This window comes from Opisthorchis viverrini (assembly GCF_000715545.1).
Source record: "Opisthorchis viverrini unplaced genomic scaffold opera_v5_148, whole genome shotgun sequence".
NCBI classification, from domain to species: domain Eukaryota; kingdom Metazoa; phylum Platyhelminthes; class Trematoda; order Opisthorchiida; family Opisthorchiidae; genus Opisthorchis; species Opisthorchis viverrini.
Window position 1 is genome coordinate 469727 of NW_008751805.1, and position 20512 is coordinate 490238.

A 20512-nucleotide genomic window follows, 5' to 3' on the forward strand; every position below is an offset into this window, starting at 1 on the left:
AGTTTTATTCTGTAAACACGTCAGTCACTGGTAGCCAAGTGTCTATTCTAATTTGGAACAAGCTCTTGAATTCAAGCTACTGAGATTGCCACCCTAACAGTTTCACATATTTCAGTGACTTTCAAAATGTCAGAAGACGCCCAATTCATAATTAAGTTACGAAAGGAACAAGCTTTAGGTCAGCATTGAATCTCCCTGTTTTGAGTTGCGCAATGTGGAACAGTATGGGTTAGTGAGTTATCGATGGGATTTGTGGAATAGTTCGTTGAACGTTTAAACGAAACTAACAGCCCAATTTGTTGTATCAGATTTGTAAATAATTCAATAGACATTATAAATTGTCCTTTAGTTTCACAATAGCCTACTATGAATTGGGTAATCTTAGAAACCGTTTTCCACCCAATGAATACCTATATACAATGAACCATCATACTCGAATGAAGCATAGGCAAAATCGTCCAGGTGAGCAAGCGGCTCTCAGCTCAAATTCTGAAGCCAGAAATGACTCACGTGATAGTGAACAACATCAAATAGTGTCGTACAATTTGGATGTTTCAGCATAATCGAAATATGCACTTGAATGTCACTAAATCCTGCGGCTTCTCAGAAAGGATAGAGAGCGTCACAGCGTGAGCAGCTTAAATGATTTTGAAAAGAGTTTATTTCACATATAGTTCAAAATAATCTTTCATATGGTAGTGTAATTTTGGATGTAGTGGTGACAGTAACGAAGCAAAAACGTTGTAACTATCCACTCTCATTCCAAAGATTGCCGATCGGAATTGACATCATCCCGGACACCGATGGTGAACATATTAGACCATTGTATATCCAGAAGGAATAAAGTAATCTGATGATGCCTGAAAATATCTTCAAAGTGAAACCACACCCCATGGAACTTTGATACTCCCTGGTGGTGGCGTCTTCGCACAGTATTATTCCAATAATTGTTGAGTCTCTGCATGATGTTCAATCATGAAGTTTCTGTAGCAAAAGTGCGTAGAACAACAGCCAAAAGCCCCATAAGATTTACAGAAGACAAACCCGCATTTGTGAAGCCCAGTTTTTTACATGGAAGCTCCAAAGGAACTTCAGCGAGAAAAAACATTTTTTCAAAGTGTCCCCATAAGATTTACAGAAGACAAACCCATGTTTGTGAAGCCCAGCTTTTTACATGGAAGTTCCAAAGGAATTTCAGCGAGAAAAAACATTTTTTCAAAGTGTCTAAAGTTCAGAGCAAACAAACGACAATCCTTTGTGTCTGCAATGCCGATCCTCAGTGCTCGTGATCTCACTGTGGAAGTTCGCTTTGCCTTATGTCTCCTGGCTGCTCGCTTCTTTTTTTACTTTCATATACACATCTCCGATGTCCAATTTCTGTTGTCAAACCTTGGGGTATCTGCCTGCAAGATCGGCTGGTCAGCCTGGCTTGCTTTCGGACGCACTCTGAGGAGTAAAACAGACCTGAAGCACTGCATTCTGATTCATTCTAAGTTCAATATTTTCATCACTACACGAAGGACGAAAACACTTTGATACAAAGTCCCTTACTTGCAGACACTAATTAAGCAGTCAAAAGTTGGACTGGAAAGTAAACGTCTCATACGCACTAGTTAAAAAAAACGAACATTCTCACGTGTCTTCCTGAACTCCCATAGATATTCATTGACGATCACACAGTTATAAACGTACATTGTAAAGCACTTTCACAAGTTCCGTGATAAACTTCACCGTTTATTATATGCCGGGCGGAGCTTCGGCACGACCATAGACTACTCGGATGTCTCATCAGTAGTATACGCCGTTACACCAGTATTCAAATCCATGACTAGGACAGGTAAACTGATCACGAAATCCCGGGCATAAAGTGCGCCATCTTCAGTCTCACTCTCATTGTGGATTTTTTCGGAAATTCGGTAGTAAGACACTGTACCACATTTCTCGTTGTCTTACTTTAAAATACCAAAGTTGTCTAGTCTGCGTTATATTTGATGATGTCTAAGTGCTTTGTGTCAAAAATGCTCACGTGAGATTTTGTCTGTGAAGTAAGTTACTGAGTGGTTAGGACTCGGTAAACTGACTGTAACGATACGATTATACAATCTCTGAACTCTATCCTGTCGGATTCGGCCCGCTTATGTGGGTCACCTGTTGAACATCGACGGACTTCGTCTGAACAACAACATACGACCAGCAAATTAGGCAGCTCCAACTCGAGCAGAAGCCAAGGTGGATGATTTAGGACTCATCCCAGAACTATTTTGCATGGATGTCCCTGCACGGTACGATATCTACGGGGTTTTCTAGTCATAAGGCCTTGGTTAATTACACTTTGTTGATTTCGTCCTGTGTTTCCTAGGTTTGCTGACGGAGCAAACGTTGTGATGGTCCCCATAAACAGGTTCATGCAGTGATAGTGTGGTTTAAGCCATCATTAGCACTGGATTACCATTATTATTAGTGGTAGTCTTACCCTGGAACACGGTAATCTTAGAAATCTATACACTAGGTGCGAGAAAAAAGTGTGTAAGGAACAGCGCACAAGCTAATCTCTCCGCTAGAACCAACTGGCGAACTGCATGGTCAATAAATTCAATCTTCAGAGGCATCACTGATTGAATAAATCGATTGAGCCAGCGACGAAGCGTTTGTGTTACCGGAAATAACCATGTGATCATGTAAACATTGGTAATCAGAACGTAGGCTATACCTGACTTGGATTAACAGAATATTCACCACAAAGACGCCTGATTCCAGTGAAGTACACAGAGAGTCAGTAAGGTTTGATACACAATGGTTTGCATTACTCAGAAATTCGCACTGCTACTCCGTCAAAATAAGAGACTCGAAACGCGAAAAACTGAGAAACTACTGGAACGTTGAGATCCAAAGTGAACTGCAGTGGATGTATGAATTAGTGGTAATTAGTCCGATTATATGAGCTATCTAAGCTTATCTTTATGCGGTAGCATGTACAGTAAGTGTTTTTTCGTCTGATTAAGTCAACTTCGTGTTACAATCCCAACAGAATAGGCTGTCATAGTACCTTCAGTGGTAATTAAGCCGAGGTGTTCCGAAGTCAATCAGAAGAGCCAGATATCTCGAAGGAAACACAACATATCAAGATACGTTAGTCGGCTCGCGGTGCTACACAGGTGTTTATTCAGGTCAGTGGTCTGAGAAGGCTATAAGTTTAAACGTGCTCACTAACCACTGGACAATTTTACCACTGACTCACCCTTTGGCCATTCATTGTACAAAGAGTTCTCAAAAACTGCTAAGTGGTAAGAGCTGCCGGCTAATGAAAAACGAAAATGTATCGATCATATCTAAGGTAACCTAGCTACTGAGCAACTCATGGGTAGTTTTTCTCGTACGTTGACTCATTAAAAAGCCACATTTCTTCCTCGTCTAAAATCTTCTCGAGGAAGTGAACTATTTTACACGATTAATTCCAATAATCTATCTTGTCGGAATCGTCTGTTCCAGAAGATGCCAACGACGACTGGGTCTTAAATTTGCCAAGCAGATCAGTCTGTATCTATCTTCCCGCCGGTTGCCAACACATGTGTTCGGTTGCGTAACATCTCTCACGAAGTCTTTGTGAATCACTGAATTTTCACAAGCCGCAAGGTTGCAGCTCGATACATATTCCCTTGTTCCCATCCAAGACGCCAAAGTCCACCACGTGCATTTCATTGATTCTGAGATTCATGATACTGTGGAACGCATCACAAACGTCATTCTTATCGTCACAATCTCCCGCATTCTGGCACGTAAGTGACTGATTTCAAAAGCGTACGGAGTGAGGAGCGAGAATGCATGGATTGGAGGGAGCATTCTTTGACGAAGGGGAATACACGAGCAGAGTTTTGCAAAAATGAGTAAGATACGTCAAAGATACGTCATTTCGATTTTTTTTCTGAGTAGGAAATCGAAACTGATGGTGTACTCATGGACAGCCAAGTTTGCCAAGGCAGTGAATTCCTGAGTGACGGTGAAAAAATATGGAAAACCAATAGTTTTTGTAGTTTTACGAATTTAGTTCATCGTTAATGGGCATTTGGGACACGCGCAGAATATTTAGCACGAATTCGGGATGATCCACCTACGGCTACTGTTTCGATGAAACTTCTCCATTATTGCCTAATGGCATCCACTGCTTTCAGTGATCTGTCTAACGATTAGAAACCATCGCCGTGTTTTCAAAGATAGTGCGTTACGAGTATTTTGGCCCTTCCAGACTCCAGCCCCACATCTTCGTTTTCGTTTGCATTTTGGGTGGGCAACGGCCACTTTCCATTGAATAGATTGGGAGAAGTCGCCACTTCTCACTACCTAAATGAATTGCTGTAAGGCTTGTCTGAATCCAACTAGAGGCGATAAGGCTCTCCCGTTATGATAGGCTCATTGTTGTCACGGTCGTGTTCATCTCCCTCAAGATAGGGATTTGGCTTAGTTTTTTCCCGAATACTACATTAAAGCACTATTTTAATTTAATTTAATTAATTATCCACATATTAAATTTATTTCTGTCGTGGCTATCCCTTTTGGTGGGGCGTGAATAACATATGGAATGTTTTTGCTTTGTACTTGGTTAGAAAACAGCCAGCTACCGTCCATTGTTTTCGGAAGCATTGGTTTGCTTGTCAGGTTTTCAATCTTATAGGTTTGGCCTACCCAGACGCTAAGCAGACTTTGTATATAGCTGTTCAATATACGAGTGTGAATAGCACAAGTTGACACATTAGCCCACAGTCCAACTGAATGGTTTCACACTGAACGTACAGGATTCATACTAGCCACCTGCATAAGAGTTATTAATATGAATTTGACTTTGATTTCTTGATTACTGGTCGATTTCCTCAAGACTTTATTCATATTTTCGCTCCGCGGTATATTTTAACGGAACCGCTTCTGAAGTGATCCATTGTTCTTCAGCGTTTTACCGGTAACTTTGAGACAATCAAGGAGGATACTATAAGTGTGCTGCCACTTCCTGGAACAAGTAATCCCATTTGTAATGTGGAAAAAACACTTCGTTTGGTTCTGAAACAACAGGTTTTTCTTGAGTTTAAGTTATAACGGCACAACTTTCGTGGCCCAATACGGATGAAACAGCTGCACAATGCATCTCGGCTTTTCAGCATAGATTGGCTTCACTTACAGGACGAAATCTCCACACGCAAAAATCCCAAATCTCCTCACACGGCCAACAATATATAAGTAGCTCAGTGGAAGAATAAACCTCACCTGATAAGTGAAACTTTTATCTGAGATGTCGTTGCTCGAGGAGCCAGTCAACACCGCGTGATGTGGACCCCGTGATTGAAGGATGAGCAGCACTATATCCTGTCTAAGTGCGAGTTAATCACATTGCTAATCAGCCGCTCGTGGCCGAACGGTTAAGTGTACAAACGTCTGGCCAGGAGGTCGCGGGCTCGAGACTCTCCGAAGTTTCATGAGATGCGCACTGCTGATGATTCCCAATAAGGTTGAAACAGCTGTACAGTGCTTCTCGGCTTTTCAGCATAGATTGGCTTCACTTACAGGACGAAATCTCCACCTGCTTCTAAAGAAGTTAATTCCTCTTGAAGAGGTACAATGCTACAACTAGGTATCTATAAGCTTAACAGCAGCAAGGAGTTTACATTTGCCCGGTACTTCACAATGTTTAAGACAGCATGAGGAGATTCCCAACGATGTATCCATCCTCTTGTAGTTGATAGATATAAAACCAAAATATGTACGTTAACTTTAGCGACTAAACTTGACCTTCAGAAAGTTCGACAACTTTGGTCCATAATATCAATATATTTCGATAAAATGCATGTTTAATCAGAAAAACAGTTTGAGGATGTATAGCTTTTTGGTGCAATCCTTGCAAAAATATTACTTCTAACGCGCCCGGAAAGTAGTTTAAGTGGGAACTATCTGCAGCCTAGCTGGATTCTGACAAAACTCTAGAACAGGTCCGGTAACTCTTCGTTGCGCAATCACAGATGTAAAAAAGCAATTCGTCTACGGAAAAGGCACAGCAGTTACACAACAGGCAATTGGATTTTAGGCAAACTGTCGGGTTTGTGGGTAGATAGGCGAGTGAGTGAGTGGATGCATGAATGAAATTCCATAACACATCAGTCCTGTCCGTCATGCCTGGTGTATTTCCGCGAACAGTTCACGTCCTTGTACTTGGCAGACTAAAACGAAAAAAGAAGGATTAGTACATGTATAGGTGAAACTGAATATTGGATTAGAGTAGATTGAATTTTTCGGAGACTGATCATTAGAAGATCAACTCTGGTCAACCCGTTCACGTCAACACATTCGAAAAGGCTCGTACATAGATAACAAGGAGGTAGAAGGTGCTTTCGGTTTGCATAAATCAAATCTCAGGCATTTGTGTCCGACTTGTTTTGTCCACCGCATGCTTGGGACCAATAATGTTCTCCGCGGTTTACGCGTACTCCGATAAAACAATCCTATCAATTGCTATAACCTGAATGGGTCAGCAACAGTTGTCGCGTTACACGTAATTGTTACAAGTGAAATAACCCCTTCTTTTAAATCCCATTTTTGAATTGACCAAGACAAAATAGTCACTACGCTGGTGTTTTCTAAGCTTTTTTCCTATAAGTTACTGTTGTTCTTGTGGTTGTAGCTAAATTAAAGAATCAACGAAGCCTTTATTCCTCCACTTAGCATGCAACCCAAACAAGTGACACGCTGAAGCGGGTGTCATCATTCTGTTTCCTCCCAGTCCTGAAGAAAGGCGTTCTTTACAAGGTCTGTCTTTTCTCTTTAAAGCGCAAAGGCACATGGGTCAAAACATTATGGATAGCCAATAGCAATATTCTAACCGTAAACTGATTCGCCAACAAGCTCCCCTGGTAGAATTTCAGCTGAATCATTCCGACTCGTCAGTTTCATCTTGAAGATTGTCAGCATTTATAAGAGAATTTTCGGGCATCCTTATGCGCATTTATTTGAAAGACGTTTAGCTAATCAAAGATGACCTAGTATCCTGTCTAAAGAAAGATCTCGTTCTGAATAAGTTGCGAAGGATTGTCCTGAATGATGATGGATAATAGCCAAGGCTGTACCGCATCTTCCAAATGAGTAAAGAGATTCACGAGTTTTACACTTTAACCAATGAAACGACATCTACTGTGTGCAATACATCCTCACGTATCACGGTTTTCTTTCATTCTCCACTTCTTCCGCAATTCAGAAAACTCGAAATTTCATTGATTCTGTTTATTCATTTGCTTTTCATGCCAGCAACTCACAAGGTATCGTGTGAAGCGTTACGAGGATGTTAAAAGTCGCGATGTTTAATTCGGCGGTGCAGTTTGTTGCTGGTTGTGAGTTGCACTCGATTTACAGCATGCTCACAGACTCAAACAATCATAGTCAGAAGGCGTAACATCAACGCGTTCGTTCGCACTCATTAAAGAGTTAGTTCTGCCGTCTAATTGATAGTCAAAATAGCCGTTAGTCATCATTGTGGCTGACAAACAAAGGAAATAATAGCTCACTCAGAGGGTTGTAGGAAACCGACATTCACCTGAACCCAAATGTCGCATTGAAACAAAACTTCCTTCTAGTCAGCCACTTCGGGTGAGGTCTCATCGAGATAACAGACAATTTCAGACAGTCTGAAACCTAAGTTGTGGAGGGAAAGCTTCGATGGGTACTTCAAGTATGAAACATTTCCTCATACTGGGCTACAGTCTCATAGTTGCTCAGATTATTCTCCAGAGTCCACTGCATTTGAAATGCCCAAAGATGGCGTAGGGTTCATCGTCGAAGCAGGTAACATAGGTACAAGGTCAAGTAACTTTGGAACAGATTGTGTATCAGTGATGTTCTGCCCTCTAGACTCATTCTTTTAAGTAAATTCACGAAATCCGCGAAGAATAGTGTGAATTGAGACTTATTTTGATGCCAATCGCTCAGTACGAAGTGAAGAACTTGTTTAGATCCTTCCATTAGGTTACGTGGCGTTTATCTCTTCGCATTTTTCTATGGATACCTCCTTGGCGAGATCGTAGTTCACTATGGTGATGTCTCAATCCCCACTGCTTTGGTGACGATAGGATTGTTGTTTTCGAAAACCGTTTTCTAAACTGTGCCAAAAGAATTACCGTTATAAACCCTCTGATAAATATGTGGAGTACATCCATATTGCCTGTAAATAACTAGACTGGAACTTCTTGTATATGATTGGTGGGAGCAAGTGGGGAGCAAATGTACTAGAACATATAATAGGATTTATGCCCAAAATTCATTCTGTACACAGTAGGGGAATTATCATAGACTTTGTATGCCATGAAGTGCACTTTTTGGCTTTGTAGCGTTTGGAACGCCTTAGGCGTGCGATTTATATGCGCAGAGATCCAGAATGCATGGTAAACTTTTCTAGTTAATGAGGTTTGGAATTCCGATTAGCTTACTTTAAACAGTAGACAAGAAACTCAAAAGCTGCTTTGCATGTAAGACGATAAACCTGGTTAGCTACTTTTAAATTCGGTGTACTGCTGATGAAACAGTATTCAGAGTGACTGTTTGCGGTGACTGTATTTCGAACTACGACCAACGACATAGCATTGGCTGTGGCCCATAAAAACAATCGCATCGGTCTATTCTCACGGTTTAACTGTTTTTATTTCGCTTTTAAAATAAACACAACAACAGCTGTAGCACCCTTTCGGCATCTAGCTACCATGCCACCAAAGGGAAGCACGAGGGCTGGGATACTTCTAACTTCCCCACGCCTAGGCAGGGGAAGTCGAAATGCAGAGGTCAGACCGGAACCACGGACCTTTCGGTCAGTTAGTTCGCGCTCCAACTACTGAACCATCTCCTCCCTGAACAAAAAAATACGGTTTTTGAAATGGTGATGTACTGGTGTGTTTGATCGTATCGGAGACTCACCATGAATATTGTATCCCCAAACACCTCCCGAACGATTTCCAGTGTAGTATGAGGGAGTCGTTGTTTCTCAATTAGTTTGTTTGGGCTGGCAAGTTCAAAAACCGCCTGAAAAAAGAGAATTCAACTGGTGAGTGACCTTTGTGGAGAACGAACGCAGATAACGTTTGAACATCTCATCATACCTAATGAAACATGAGACGGTCATTATGCAGCACAGTTAGTTGAAGAATCCCAAGAACGAGAAAATTGGTTATCTTTCGTTAAAATCAATGTCAGTTAATGTATTTTGGCTCTTGCATACAATGTCGTGTTTAGAGGGATCATGGCATTGTTAGGAACTCGGGGAGTGCGTCTCCCGGATGAAACTCAAGAAAGGTGCAATTACTAGTGGACTGTTGAGGTTTTCGGTAACCTTGTGGGCAGCTTACGATATCAAGATCTTCATACATGCTCACTTTAAATACACGGTTACAGTAAGACTTATTGGTAGCGACCGTTCAGGGGGACAGTCGAAACGGTCTTTCCATGTTGTTACTTGTTGTCGGGGATGTTGTTATCCAATGCTTATTGAGATACTGAACCATCTAAGTTTATAAAGCCCACGTTTATTCCTTACTTCTTACACGCTAGGAGCAGTGACCTGGGGGGATGCTACTACACGCGATCAAGAATGGAATTCGTTCTTCTCCATTCTTTCCGCTTCAAAAGGGCCGATGAAAGCGTTTGTTCCAATGAGGTGGTCGTCGTAAAGTTGGAAGTTGTGGAGGCAGTCCGCCGAAATAATGAACGGCAGGGAAAATCCGCCGAGGAATGTCTGAATATTTCCGAAGAAAGCATCAGACAGGATGACACGAAGGGTCAGCTGTTCAGCGTTTGTCCGGTAATCGTAAATAGGCAAAATGAATGTAGGTCAGGATTATGGAATAAATGTGCGAGCTAATTAGAATGACCTCAACCAATGACAACTGTTGAAAACGGACAGATGGTGATCGCTGGTTATGCACTTAGTAGATTGTATGAAGGGCTTTCTGTCCGCAACGCGCGTGACTCCCGGAAGAGTTCGTCATATATTGGATCTCTAGGCCTTTTTATAAGATATGTTGCAGGAAACAAGGCGAGTTCACCAAAGCTTATGTCGCAATCTGGAAACTCGTCCCACGAAATGTGCAAGAGGTATCTCGCCCGGCTTGGCAAAGCCAAGTCTCATATATAGCCTGCAGCTAGCATCTTGTAAAGCAACGGTTCTAAGGTTTCCGAGATGGGCCGTCCGAGCGGCACATTCTATTACCATGGTTGTGCACAACTTATCTCAGTTATTGGGTGAAAACTTCACACCTGCTCTCTCTATCAATCTTCGCGAGAATGTCTGATTATACTGGGATTTTACTGGACTTAGAATATTGCATAAGTAGCCGCTTATTCCAAGGGATGCGAAAATATCATCACTCTCGTAACTTGAATATTCTTTTTATCGTTGACGCTGTCTTTTCAGGCACCCATTCCTTTCTTTGGCTGAAACAGCATCTGTGGCTTTTCTGAAACTATTTTTCTTAATAAGGATCAGGGTCAAGGTTTGTTCACTAGCTTGATCACGAACCAAAACCCCCTTGCAATCATCGAGGTAGTAGATAGTTATCTTCTTCTGCTGGGCTACCCAGCACTTCTGCGCGTTGGGGTTCTCATGGCGACTCGAAGAGTTCCTCTTCACACCAAAATATTCGGATACCTCACTTGAGCTTTGAAGGGGTGTTTGACCAATATGGTGTCAGTTTGCTCACGTTGTTTGTGGGAACGATACCTATGTTGTATTTCACGGATATCCGTTCGGTAATAGAATGGAGTTCAGTATGCATCTAAATCTCACACGCATGCCGAGAGACTTTGGAAGCAAAGCTCAGTTATCTTCCTTGTTCTTTCAGCTGGCACGCCGAATTAACCGCTTGAGTGCGAGTGCAACCGCTTTGTTCTACATACTGTGACACACTCTGGCAGACGTATTACGAGATCGGTTGTTTAGTTCAGCCATTGTGCTTGAAATATTTATAGGCGACTGCGAGAAAGTGGAAAAACATTCGTGAGGTGCACATGCTATCAAAACCGTGCTTCAGCGTCCGGGAGCTTGCCTAATCAGATTCCAAAAGTGGATACAGATATGTTTGCTCCGGGTCACATGCTTCGCTCGTGACGGCTGACAGGTTTGTGCAAAACTTTTAGCCTAATAGTTGTTTTTGTCTGGTGACGCACATTCCACAGCATGCGATGTTATTATGAAAAGTGCTAAATGTGGTAAGCCGCACGGTCACACCGGGAGAATTTTTATCGTGACAGCATTTTAACTTCTACAGAGTTTTCAACTTTTGAGTGATTCAATGAACTAAATGCCTATGACATGAAAATTCATCCCACACTCTGAGGCTCGAGTTGACTGACCCACTATAAAAAAGACACGTCGGTTTGACTTTACGGATACCGATTACATGCAACAAACGCGTAAGATTTCCTCTCGCGTCCCACATGAAAGTGGGGAGTCTGTGGAATCAACATAGACTGTTAACAAACTCGAGTGAAGTCCCAAAAAAAGGCATACTAAAGCTAGAGGTGAGACGGTCTTTTTCAATTGTTCCAACTACAAACTCCAATGATCCCGTGCATGCCTTGAAGATGGTCGGCAAGGATATTTCTGTTCGATCCACCAAAGAATTCTCCACCTCATTTTCCTCTAAGATGTGTGACTTTCGAAGTTCTCCGCTTCGCCTCTAACATCCTGTATGGTCGAACGTCAAACAAACAAAAATATCTTAATTTGACAAAGGTAGCACACTTGTTGATGGTCACGGCCCTTCTCGTTGAAGGTTGCCCAAAAACACGGGAGCTGGTTTTCACTTTGTTTTAATCTGTGTCCATAGGCTCGGTAGAACTGGACCAAATTGTCGGCATCTCGGTCTTTTTAGCTTTCGAGGTCATGGCTTCGATTTTACTGCTGTTGATTTCCCTATGGTCAGGTGTGGGAAAGATCGCATCTGCGTGTGCACTCAGAAACACTCAATTTAAGAGCTTTCGAAGGAGTTGGCTTAGTTTTATGTTTCTCAAAGCTAAGAATCCTAAGGTGATGACGATCATTTCTGTGCCACTCAACTCAAGGGTGGCCTCAGCAGATATCGGGAAGACCTAGGCGTGTGACTCCCAGACACAATTATTGAAAGTCCTTGAAAGCTTAGAAACATCAAAAACGAGAGATTCAGCTAGGTTCCAGGTGAGTCTCTCGCAAAACCAAATTATTTCGCGAAAGTCCCAAGAATCTATTGATTGTCGATCGTACTTTCATTGATCATCCTATACAGCTTTCACCCCGGTCGAGTAGTGCCGGTTCCATGCTGAACTCACCATCACGAATGTATCCTCGTGATGTGATCATTTAAGGGCCACACAAATGAGCTACTACCAGGGGTTTCAGGCCACCATTAAGTTGAGCTGATAGCGTCGACTAAAAGGTATACCTGAGGATTCACCGCTTCGCTCTTTTATGTCTTATGTTCAGAGGACTAACTCACTAACTAATATGAATGCACACTACATCCAACAACCATCTCGCATAATGTCTAAACATTCCCGTTTATTATTGCTAGATTTACCGTGCCGGGCAAAGCACCAGCTGAAAACTCAGAAACATGCATTTTGCAGGTTTCCGTCCTTTCTGGGGGGGGGGTGTATTCCGAAGAAAATGCTCAAATGCCACAAAATCTCTACAGTATTGTTTGGTCCCAAATACAAAGCGACAGAGAACAGCAACAAAGTATTCCCCACGGGCTGGAGATCCCTGTTTGGGGACGTACTTTGAAGCATTCTTCGGAGGTAATGATGAATCTGTGACTTTCATATGATCTATTTTGAGAGTGACGGTGGTACAGTATACTTTGAAGTTTTTGAAGTCAACTTCACAGCACCTCGATGATGTTTTTCTGTTTGACCAGCTACAGACAGCTACAGAATCCTCGGAATTATGTATTTATTGTTTTGGTGACGATTTCCTTGTCTCAGACAAGGGGTGAAACGATTGCAGGTTTTACACAATCCGCCCACAATAATGTGAACCACCAGACATAAACATCAACGTCTTGGACTGAAACGTTTCCACCCGGACTGCAAACACCTTTCAAGGAAACCAGTTATTAGAACTCAACACTATTCAACAGTATTACTGGACTTTCGTTCAGCAAGTCACCTTGGTTGCAAAAACTGCACGTTCTTGTCTAAATGAGACTTTTGCGCATTTCCTAAAAAGCCCTTCTGAGCCTCAGTGGAGTCACCTAATAGTCTTGATACATTAACAAGATGTAGGACACGACAACTCAGGGTGAATAAGTTTGTATGAACCTTGATGAGAAATTTTAGTACACAAAATGAGAACGTAACCGCAAACTGATTTCACTCATACTGTGGAATAAAATAAGGCTTTTGTATTTTATCTACCATGTTACCAATGGTCCTCAGCTTTTCGCGTGTCTCCATCCTTTGGCGGTAACCAAAAGGTCGATGATCTCCTATAACTTTCAGCTAATCTACTGCCCCGCTAATTGATCATTTATTTATTCGCTCTCAGTGGTACTCCTCATTCCGACCCACTTGATGTCGAACAAGCAAATAGACCTTGTCGGTTTCTGGTGCTGCTTCTCTTCTAGATTTCTCTAAAACGTGCAGGTTGCTAAACAAGTTGAAACGTTTGATGACACATCCGGGTGTGAGCATGTGTCAAATAGAGCACTTTTCTGCAAATGTTGTGTAAGGTAAGCTTAATGGGCGGAACTTTTGAACCTCAGCTTATTCTGTCGTTTGTAGTAACTTCCAGTTAAATACTTTTCACAAAGGCCGCCAAGTATCAGCCTAATGGACCTAGTCACATGACATGGAGATTTTCGTCCTTCAGTTGAGTTTTTCTCATCTAAATGAGTAAAGTGGACAGTGCTGGAATGACCCCATACCAGTGAGCACACTTGCGGGTCCGATACAACTGTTTTGAACTGAGAACATGTTAAATACGCCCATCAAAATCACTTACATTATAGAGTTGTTCGTCAGGCTGTTGAATTTATTCTGGTTCGATCCAAACCACACGGATTAAAATTCACCTACCATCAGTTACAGAAGATCTGGAGGAACTTTACTTCCCTGGGCTAGCTGTATGACGCAGCAGTTACACCTAAGTTCCACTATAAAAACCGAAAAATTTTAAAATTAATAGCTATGAAGCACAACTTTTTGGAGGAAGTTTAATTGCTCAACAAGAATTGAGCGTGCCCTTTTATCTAAAAAACAGTAATTCAAATGAAAAGACTGGACTACCTACGGTAGAGAACTAGGCCAGCCCTGTACACTCAGGTTCAGATAATCATCTCCCAGTAAAAGTTACTATTCATATATATTACTGAATTCTACATAAGCAACCCAGTCTCCGGCGTAATTCGCCGAATATTGGTCATTTCCCTTATTTTCACATTGGGCCTTTGTCTATATCCATGAATTTTCCTAAACTGCTCAGTCGTTGATTATTCCCTTTGGTGAAAAAGTTATTGAAATTCTGGTACGTCTTGTTTGTGTGTGTCAACCTTCGTGGGAAAAAGGATAACTTGTAGCTGGTATGTTCTTGAAATCGGTGGGATGCCGAATAGTTTCAGTTAACTGTAAATAAAAATTCCGATCTTTTGACTAGCGACTAGGACTTTTGTTTTTGTAACGGAGGACGTGAAGAAATTTCAAAACCTAATTCAAGATCAGATTCCATATTTCGTGATCTCAAAGTCATTTGGGATGAATCATTGAAAAAAATGCAGAGGGTTTGTAATTTTAGTTCACCGCAGATATGATTAGGCTTCACAAAGGTGTTGAGTCGATTTTTTTCGCTACTACAAAAAGCTGCCTCAAACCTGATACGCTTTTATTGGCGAACGGATCCAAAGAAGAAAAACCGTGCAGCCTCTATCACAAACAATTACAGTCGACGGTGGAACCAAGTTCCCATCGAGTTACGCTGTGAATGTCACCAGCCTGATTAGAGCTCCGTGCCTACTGCGATCTGGTCGATTGGACAAACAATAAGACCAATAAATCGTTTCTGCTGAAGCTGTCTCCAGAAGTGACCCATGGGTCACACCCTCGTCTCCACTTACTTAATCTTCTGAGCACCTGAACTTCTATATATACGTTTTTCTAAACCAAAAGACAATATAGCGAGAACAGTTCTTTGGCCAAGCAAGCGAACTTCAAATTTTACTAGAAAAAGTCTTCCGCCAATTATATGCCATCTTCCCACACCATGTACTCAAAAGTTCTGGATGGTTCATGGAGCACTGAAAAATTCAGTTGGTGCAGACGGAATACACTACTCATAAGGTTGCTAAAAACTCTTCGACAGCCTACGACTGGCTTTGCCACTCTTGAGACTCATCCGGTGGGCACAGTGCTTAAGTTTCCGTCAATATTATGTCCTTGTTTGTCTCTTGTTTATGATGTCCCTAAGAAACATCATAGAAGCAACATAAACGAGAGATTCAGCTGGGTTCCAGGTGAGGCTCTCGCAAAACCAAATTTGATTGTAACTACGTGCATTGTGCTTAATCAAGTTTTATATACCAAAAGTTAAGCAGTCCGGAAAATGGTTCTAGAATTCTAAATGGACCGTAGGTTAGAAAACCTTACAGCTCTTATTACCCACCCATATTCTCCCCATACCCTCATTCGTCACGATGACAACAAGTATCAGCCTTTCAAAATCAGTCTGCATTTAATAATTTCTCAGTTTATGTTTTTGTCCAGTCAAGTACCAAATTCTTACTTTAGAACAATGCAATGGCCGTTTTTCAGGGTTAATTCAGCTGGTCTTACAGTTCCAAAAGGTTCTCCTTATTCACTGATGCATGAAGTAAGTACCTTCGCAGTTGATTGAAGCCACACGAAGAAGCTACTTTGCTGAATGTCCAAAATAGCAGTCGGTCGAATTCAAAAGGAAATGTTTAGAGATCTTTTGCGCATGCCAAACAAGCCCTTTTGTCTGCACATTCCACTGCACTTCAAAGAGCCCAGTTCTGAGGTGCCATCAAACGTTATTACAGGAAAACTTTATCAAAGCCTTTACTTTCTGGAACAACATGAAAGAAGTTCGACCGAGGTTGAACTCATTTCAATCCCAAACGTTTGGCTTTACTTAACTAATGCGGGGCACGGAGCACCTAACTAAAACAAACCACCTATCAGGCCATAACTCACCGTTACTCTTCGCCCGGTAGCATCGTCATATTCAAACTCCTCGCCAAATTTGAAGGTGTACTTAACTTCACAGAGACTGGACTTATTGATCACAGTCATCTGATCGGGCGCGATGAATTTTATCGTCATGTAGTGATTTGTGGCTGCCGACATTTTCCGAACAGTCCTCCAAATTCCTGTGTCAATCAGTAAAACCAGGCACAAATAGTCGCGAACCTACCGAGACGCTCCAAGAGCGCACCGAAATTCTGGCTCTCCACCAGCATCCAGCTTCCTTCAAATTGAGCCATTTTCAAAGCGGACTGACAAATGTTCGCAGTCTGACTGTTGATGCCTATATATGAATATGTATGGATTTATCTATTGATCTACCACAAGGCGAAAACCGTATAAATTAGCCGTCGAGGACGGCGAATGCGTGTGTATGTCCATCAAATTTTATTGCGCAGGTCAGACCAAATAGCATACACTTGTGCACGAATACGTGTAAAGCCAAACTGTTTCATGTTTTTGATTGTTCGGTTGACAGGAACTGGGCGTGTCTGTCTAGGCCTAAAATGTCGCTAAGATCACGGCTTCGAACATCTAGAGATAGGATACACACGGAGACATTTGTTGACGCCTAAGATGGCAAAACGATCCACCTGACTAAAAAGCAGTAACTCCTCTTCAGGAGTTTCTTCTCGTCCGGTGAACTTTGACTGGATGGAACGAATTTCATTGCAATTTTGTTTCGGGAAAGTAAAAGTATACCTCTTTCGGTTCCAAAGTAGCAGACTTGCTCTCCAAAAAGAAAACACCGCGCTACAATGCCATCTATCTGAATTTACAGTTTAGACAGTGCCTTAGAAGTTCGATGACATAAACAAAGCTGAAGGGTATTTTCTTCATATCCGTAAACTCTTCTTCACCGAACCAAACTCTCCTTGGACAATAGTGCTTGTGCGCGGCAACATTCGTTAGAAAGTGTCAGAGCTGCAGTACAGATTGAACTGGTCAATTACAGGGTGCCGGATATTGCATGCGGCAACTATCATGATTATGATCATTACCAATAGTACCATTTTCATCATGAAGTGCTTTTTGTCTTAGCTTGTAGTTTCTCATCCATTTGTGTAATTGGTAAAAGTGGCTCCTTCACAATGGAAACAGCAAGGAAAGACGAATTTCATACAGGTGTATCGGAAACAGATCTTATGGCACAATCACTTAGGACACCTCAGCTTCCTATTGCTCACTTTCCCGTCTAAATTGCATTGTTTCCACTAGGGGGCAGCATGATCCAGCTAATTTGAGCCACTGACACGAACTGATCAGCTGACCAACAATTCAATATTCCTACCTATGATGTACGGTTTACATATTAACTAGTTTGATTATAAGTAGCCAGTAATCGGGCTTTGGAACCCACAGAGCACCAGAATTCTGAACATTTCCCTCTTGAAATGGCCACTTATGCTAACACAGTCGAAATGTAAGATGCAGCAACGCAAGACAGCTGAGTATAATTAGAGCTCCCATCCATCATCTTTGATTCAGTTGTTATAGTTGAATGTGATGAATTCGTCGCCGTGATGTACTGTCGTGTTCGGTGGTCCTCATTTGATTTTAATAAACCAGATGTCGGACATCGGCGGTTATATAGGCCCATAGCACATCTGCAACATTTACCCCATACTGAAATGAAAATTCTGGGTCATACTTACAGTACTGTTAGCAATACAATTCGAATAGTGAATTTGCTAGTAATGCTATCACGCGGTACGGACGTGCGTATTCTAGGAGGATCGACCCTTTAGGACCCCAGCTTACCCACTGGCCCACCTAAAGATTAACCCAAGCTTCTGGAACACGGTTAAGTTTGTTCTGCCCGATACTATCATACTAAGGATGACAACATCATTGGCCGCAGGGCTGATGAAGTCACTCCGGATTGACTGTTTGCCAATGGGTGGCTCCCGGTAAAAATTGCGTGGCGCTTAGCTGGGGGAATCGGTTGATGACGCTGGCACTCCGAACTGCTCATTTTATGCCGTCATACCTTGATCAGCTGATGGCTTGCAATGAACCTCTACGCGTTTGCCGACCGGCCTTATTCTCCCGGGCTTACACAAATGCCAAGGACTTGAGTAGCGCACCACATTCGATGTTATACCCGGTATAAATTTCGGTTCCTATGGTTGACTTGCTTCCCCGTGACTGAGACTCAAGCGTGTGCAGCCTCGACTGCGAAGGATCAAATACCAGTGACCGGCATCCAACCAAACCGCTCATGTCAAGAAAATGATGAGTGGCCAATTATGTTCGGGTCTGTTTGGCGTCGTGGTTCGTGTTTAACGGATATTCTACTGGTTTCAAGCATTTCAGATGCCATATATTGCTGGAAGTACATCGACCTACGTGCTCACTGAAGCCTTGATGTTATTACGGTTGCAATTAACGGTCGTGTGGATCCCCATGTTTGCAATCTGTAGTCTACGAATATCAGACAAGACTGATTAGCTAACCTGTCCTATCAAAGACATATAACAAAAAAAAAGAAAGGCCGGGGTATGTCTTTCTTCATTATGCAAACTGAATCCTGACCTCTGCAGTCGTATTTCCAGTACCTCAGTAAACAACCTTCAATCTTGGTTATCACCCGGAAAGTCATTGAAAATGGTTGGGATTCGAGGAACGGTTTTTGTCTTCGGTTCAAGTGGTTTCAGAGTCATTGCGTCGGTATGGTACTTCCCTTTTCGGCATAAAGAATGTGCATTCTCAACGTCTCTTGACTCGATTGTTGACGCATTCGCTTGGCACGTTATTGGCTGTGTATAAGTTGTCTGGCTACAGATTTGCTTCACTAAGCTAATACGTAACCAAATACTTTCTACAGACTCAGAATTGTAAAGACAAAAGTTTAAAGCGCATCAGGTTACGATGGCTGACTTCGCATGACCACTAGCAGTCTGCCAAGAGCAGGTTTGCTTTTCACGAGTAAACTTTGCTGTCAAAAAATTCGGAAAGAATTTTAGATGCAGAACTAGATGCAGATACTCCGTTCTTGATTGTTTGTATAAAGTGCTCATTCTTGCAACTTCTTTGCACTCTACAGAGCTGTTTTCTGGTCTTTTTTTGTATGACAGTTAAGAGCCGATTTCCCCGTTATTGTATTTCCACCAATGATGATTCACCACATTCATACAAGTAGTGGATAAATATCGCAAGATAGCCTACCAGAACGTTATTACTTTTGTCCAAGTCTAGGAGCTAAGGCAATGGAATGGGAACGGAAGAAATAGATCCAAATGTTGCCTTGTGCAAAATGTCAGCTCATTAATAGCTAAGTGGCGGCCTCTATCTTGACTACTCTGATATAGCACTCGAGCAGTTTAGAAAACAGGAATGTCACAGTTTACGTCTTACATCCAGGTTGCTCAAAGTTGTTTTGCAAACATAATTTTGTTGTATTCTGCCAAAAGCTATGGAGCGAATGACCTATTTTCAGGAACAAACACGCCTTTTGGGGAGAGATAGTGTCCGTATCGCAGGATTTGAGGGTGATGGGATCCGAAAAAACCCCAGAAGCAACTTTTCCCAAGGAGACCGCCTTTGAAGCGATTGCCGTTGTTTTTATAAGGTATGCTTTCTCTATCTCAAAAAACGTTTTGTCGTATTTTGAATTTGGAAGAAATTGCTTACGCTGAAGTCACCTTCGAGATTTTAGGCCAATATTTTGCAACTAAGTTTGTTTTGAATGGATGCGTCAGTGAAGAGTGAGGGACTGCCTTAGGACACAAGCTCAGTCAGCTACATGCAACAGAGGTAGCGAAAACATAGGGCGTTCTGCGAAAGTACATAGACGAGTATAGTGGTTTTGGAAACGATGCTTGCATCTGCGGTGGCAGTATTGTTGAAGAATCTGAGCGGCGCGAAGAACAACGAGCAGCGTGTCAAACACACAGTCTCGTTTATCAGTGACAGAAAAGTTGGAATCATAAGCGAAGCCAGCAGAGGGATAGAACAGATCCTCATTAGTCTCGAGGATCAAATGAAAGGGGGAACATTCATTAAGTGTTCGTGACTGAACCAAGTAGAAGTACAATCGGCGGCGAGACCTGTCTAGTCGCCTAGAATAAACAGACTTGAAATGACGAGGACGTCTGTTGGTACAAATGGTCGGTAAACCTTCACGTCTAATACAGTATTGAGCAACGTACCTTGATCACATCGGTCATATATCTACCGGCAAAACGCTGACAGAAATGGAAGACAATTCCGGACTACTTATAAGTAGCTGGATGAAAATCTGTGTTTTGTAGCTGCATCAAGT

At 42.1% G+C, this 20512-nt stretch overlaps 1 protein-coding gene across 1 annotated transcript; it reads right to left on the reverse strand.

Moving 5' to 3' along the window:
* Positions 1 to 757: 757 nt before the first annotated feature.
* On the reverse strand, positions 758 to 16515 carry T265_06850 (hypothetical protein; the record flags this gene model as incomplete). Its single annotated transcript, XM_009172232.1, has 4 exons — positions 758 to 860; positions 5551 to 5621; positions 8938 to 9042; positions 16198 to 16515. The coding sequence occupies 4 exons, from the start codon at positions 16348 to 16350 to the stop codon at positions 758 to 760; spliced, it is 432 nt and encodes a 143-aa protein (XP_009170496.1).
* Between the last annotated feature and the right edge of the window lie 3997 nt (positions 16516 to 20512).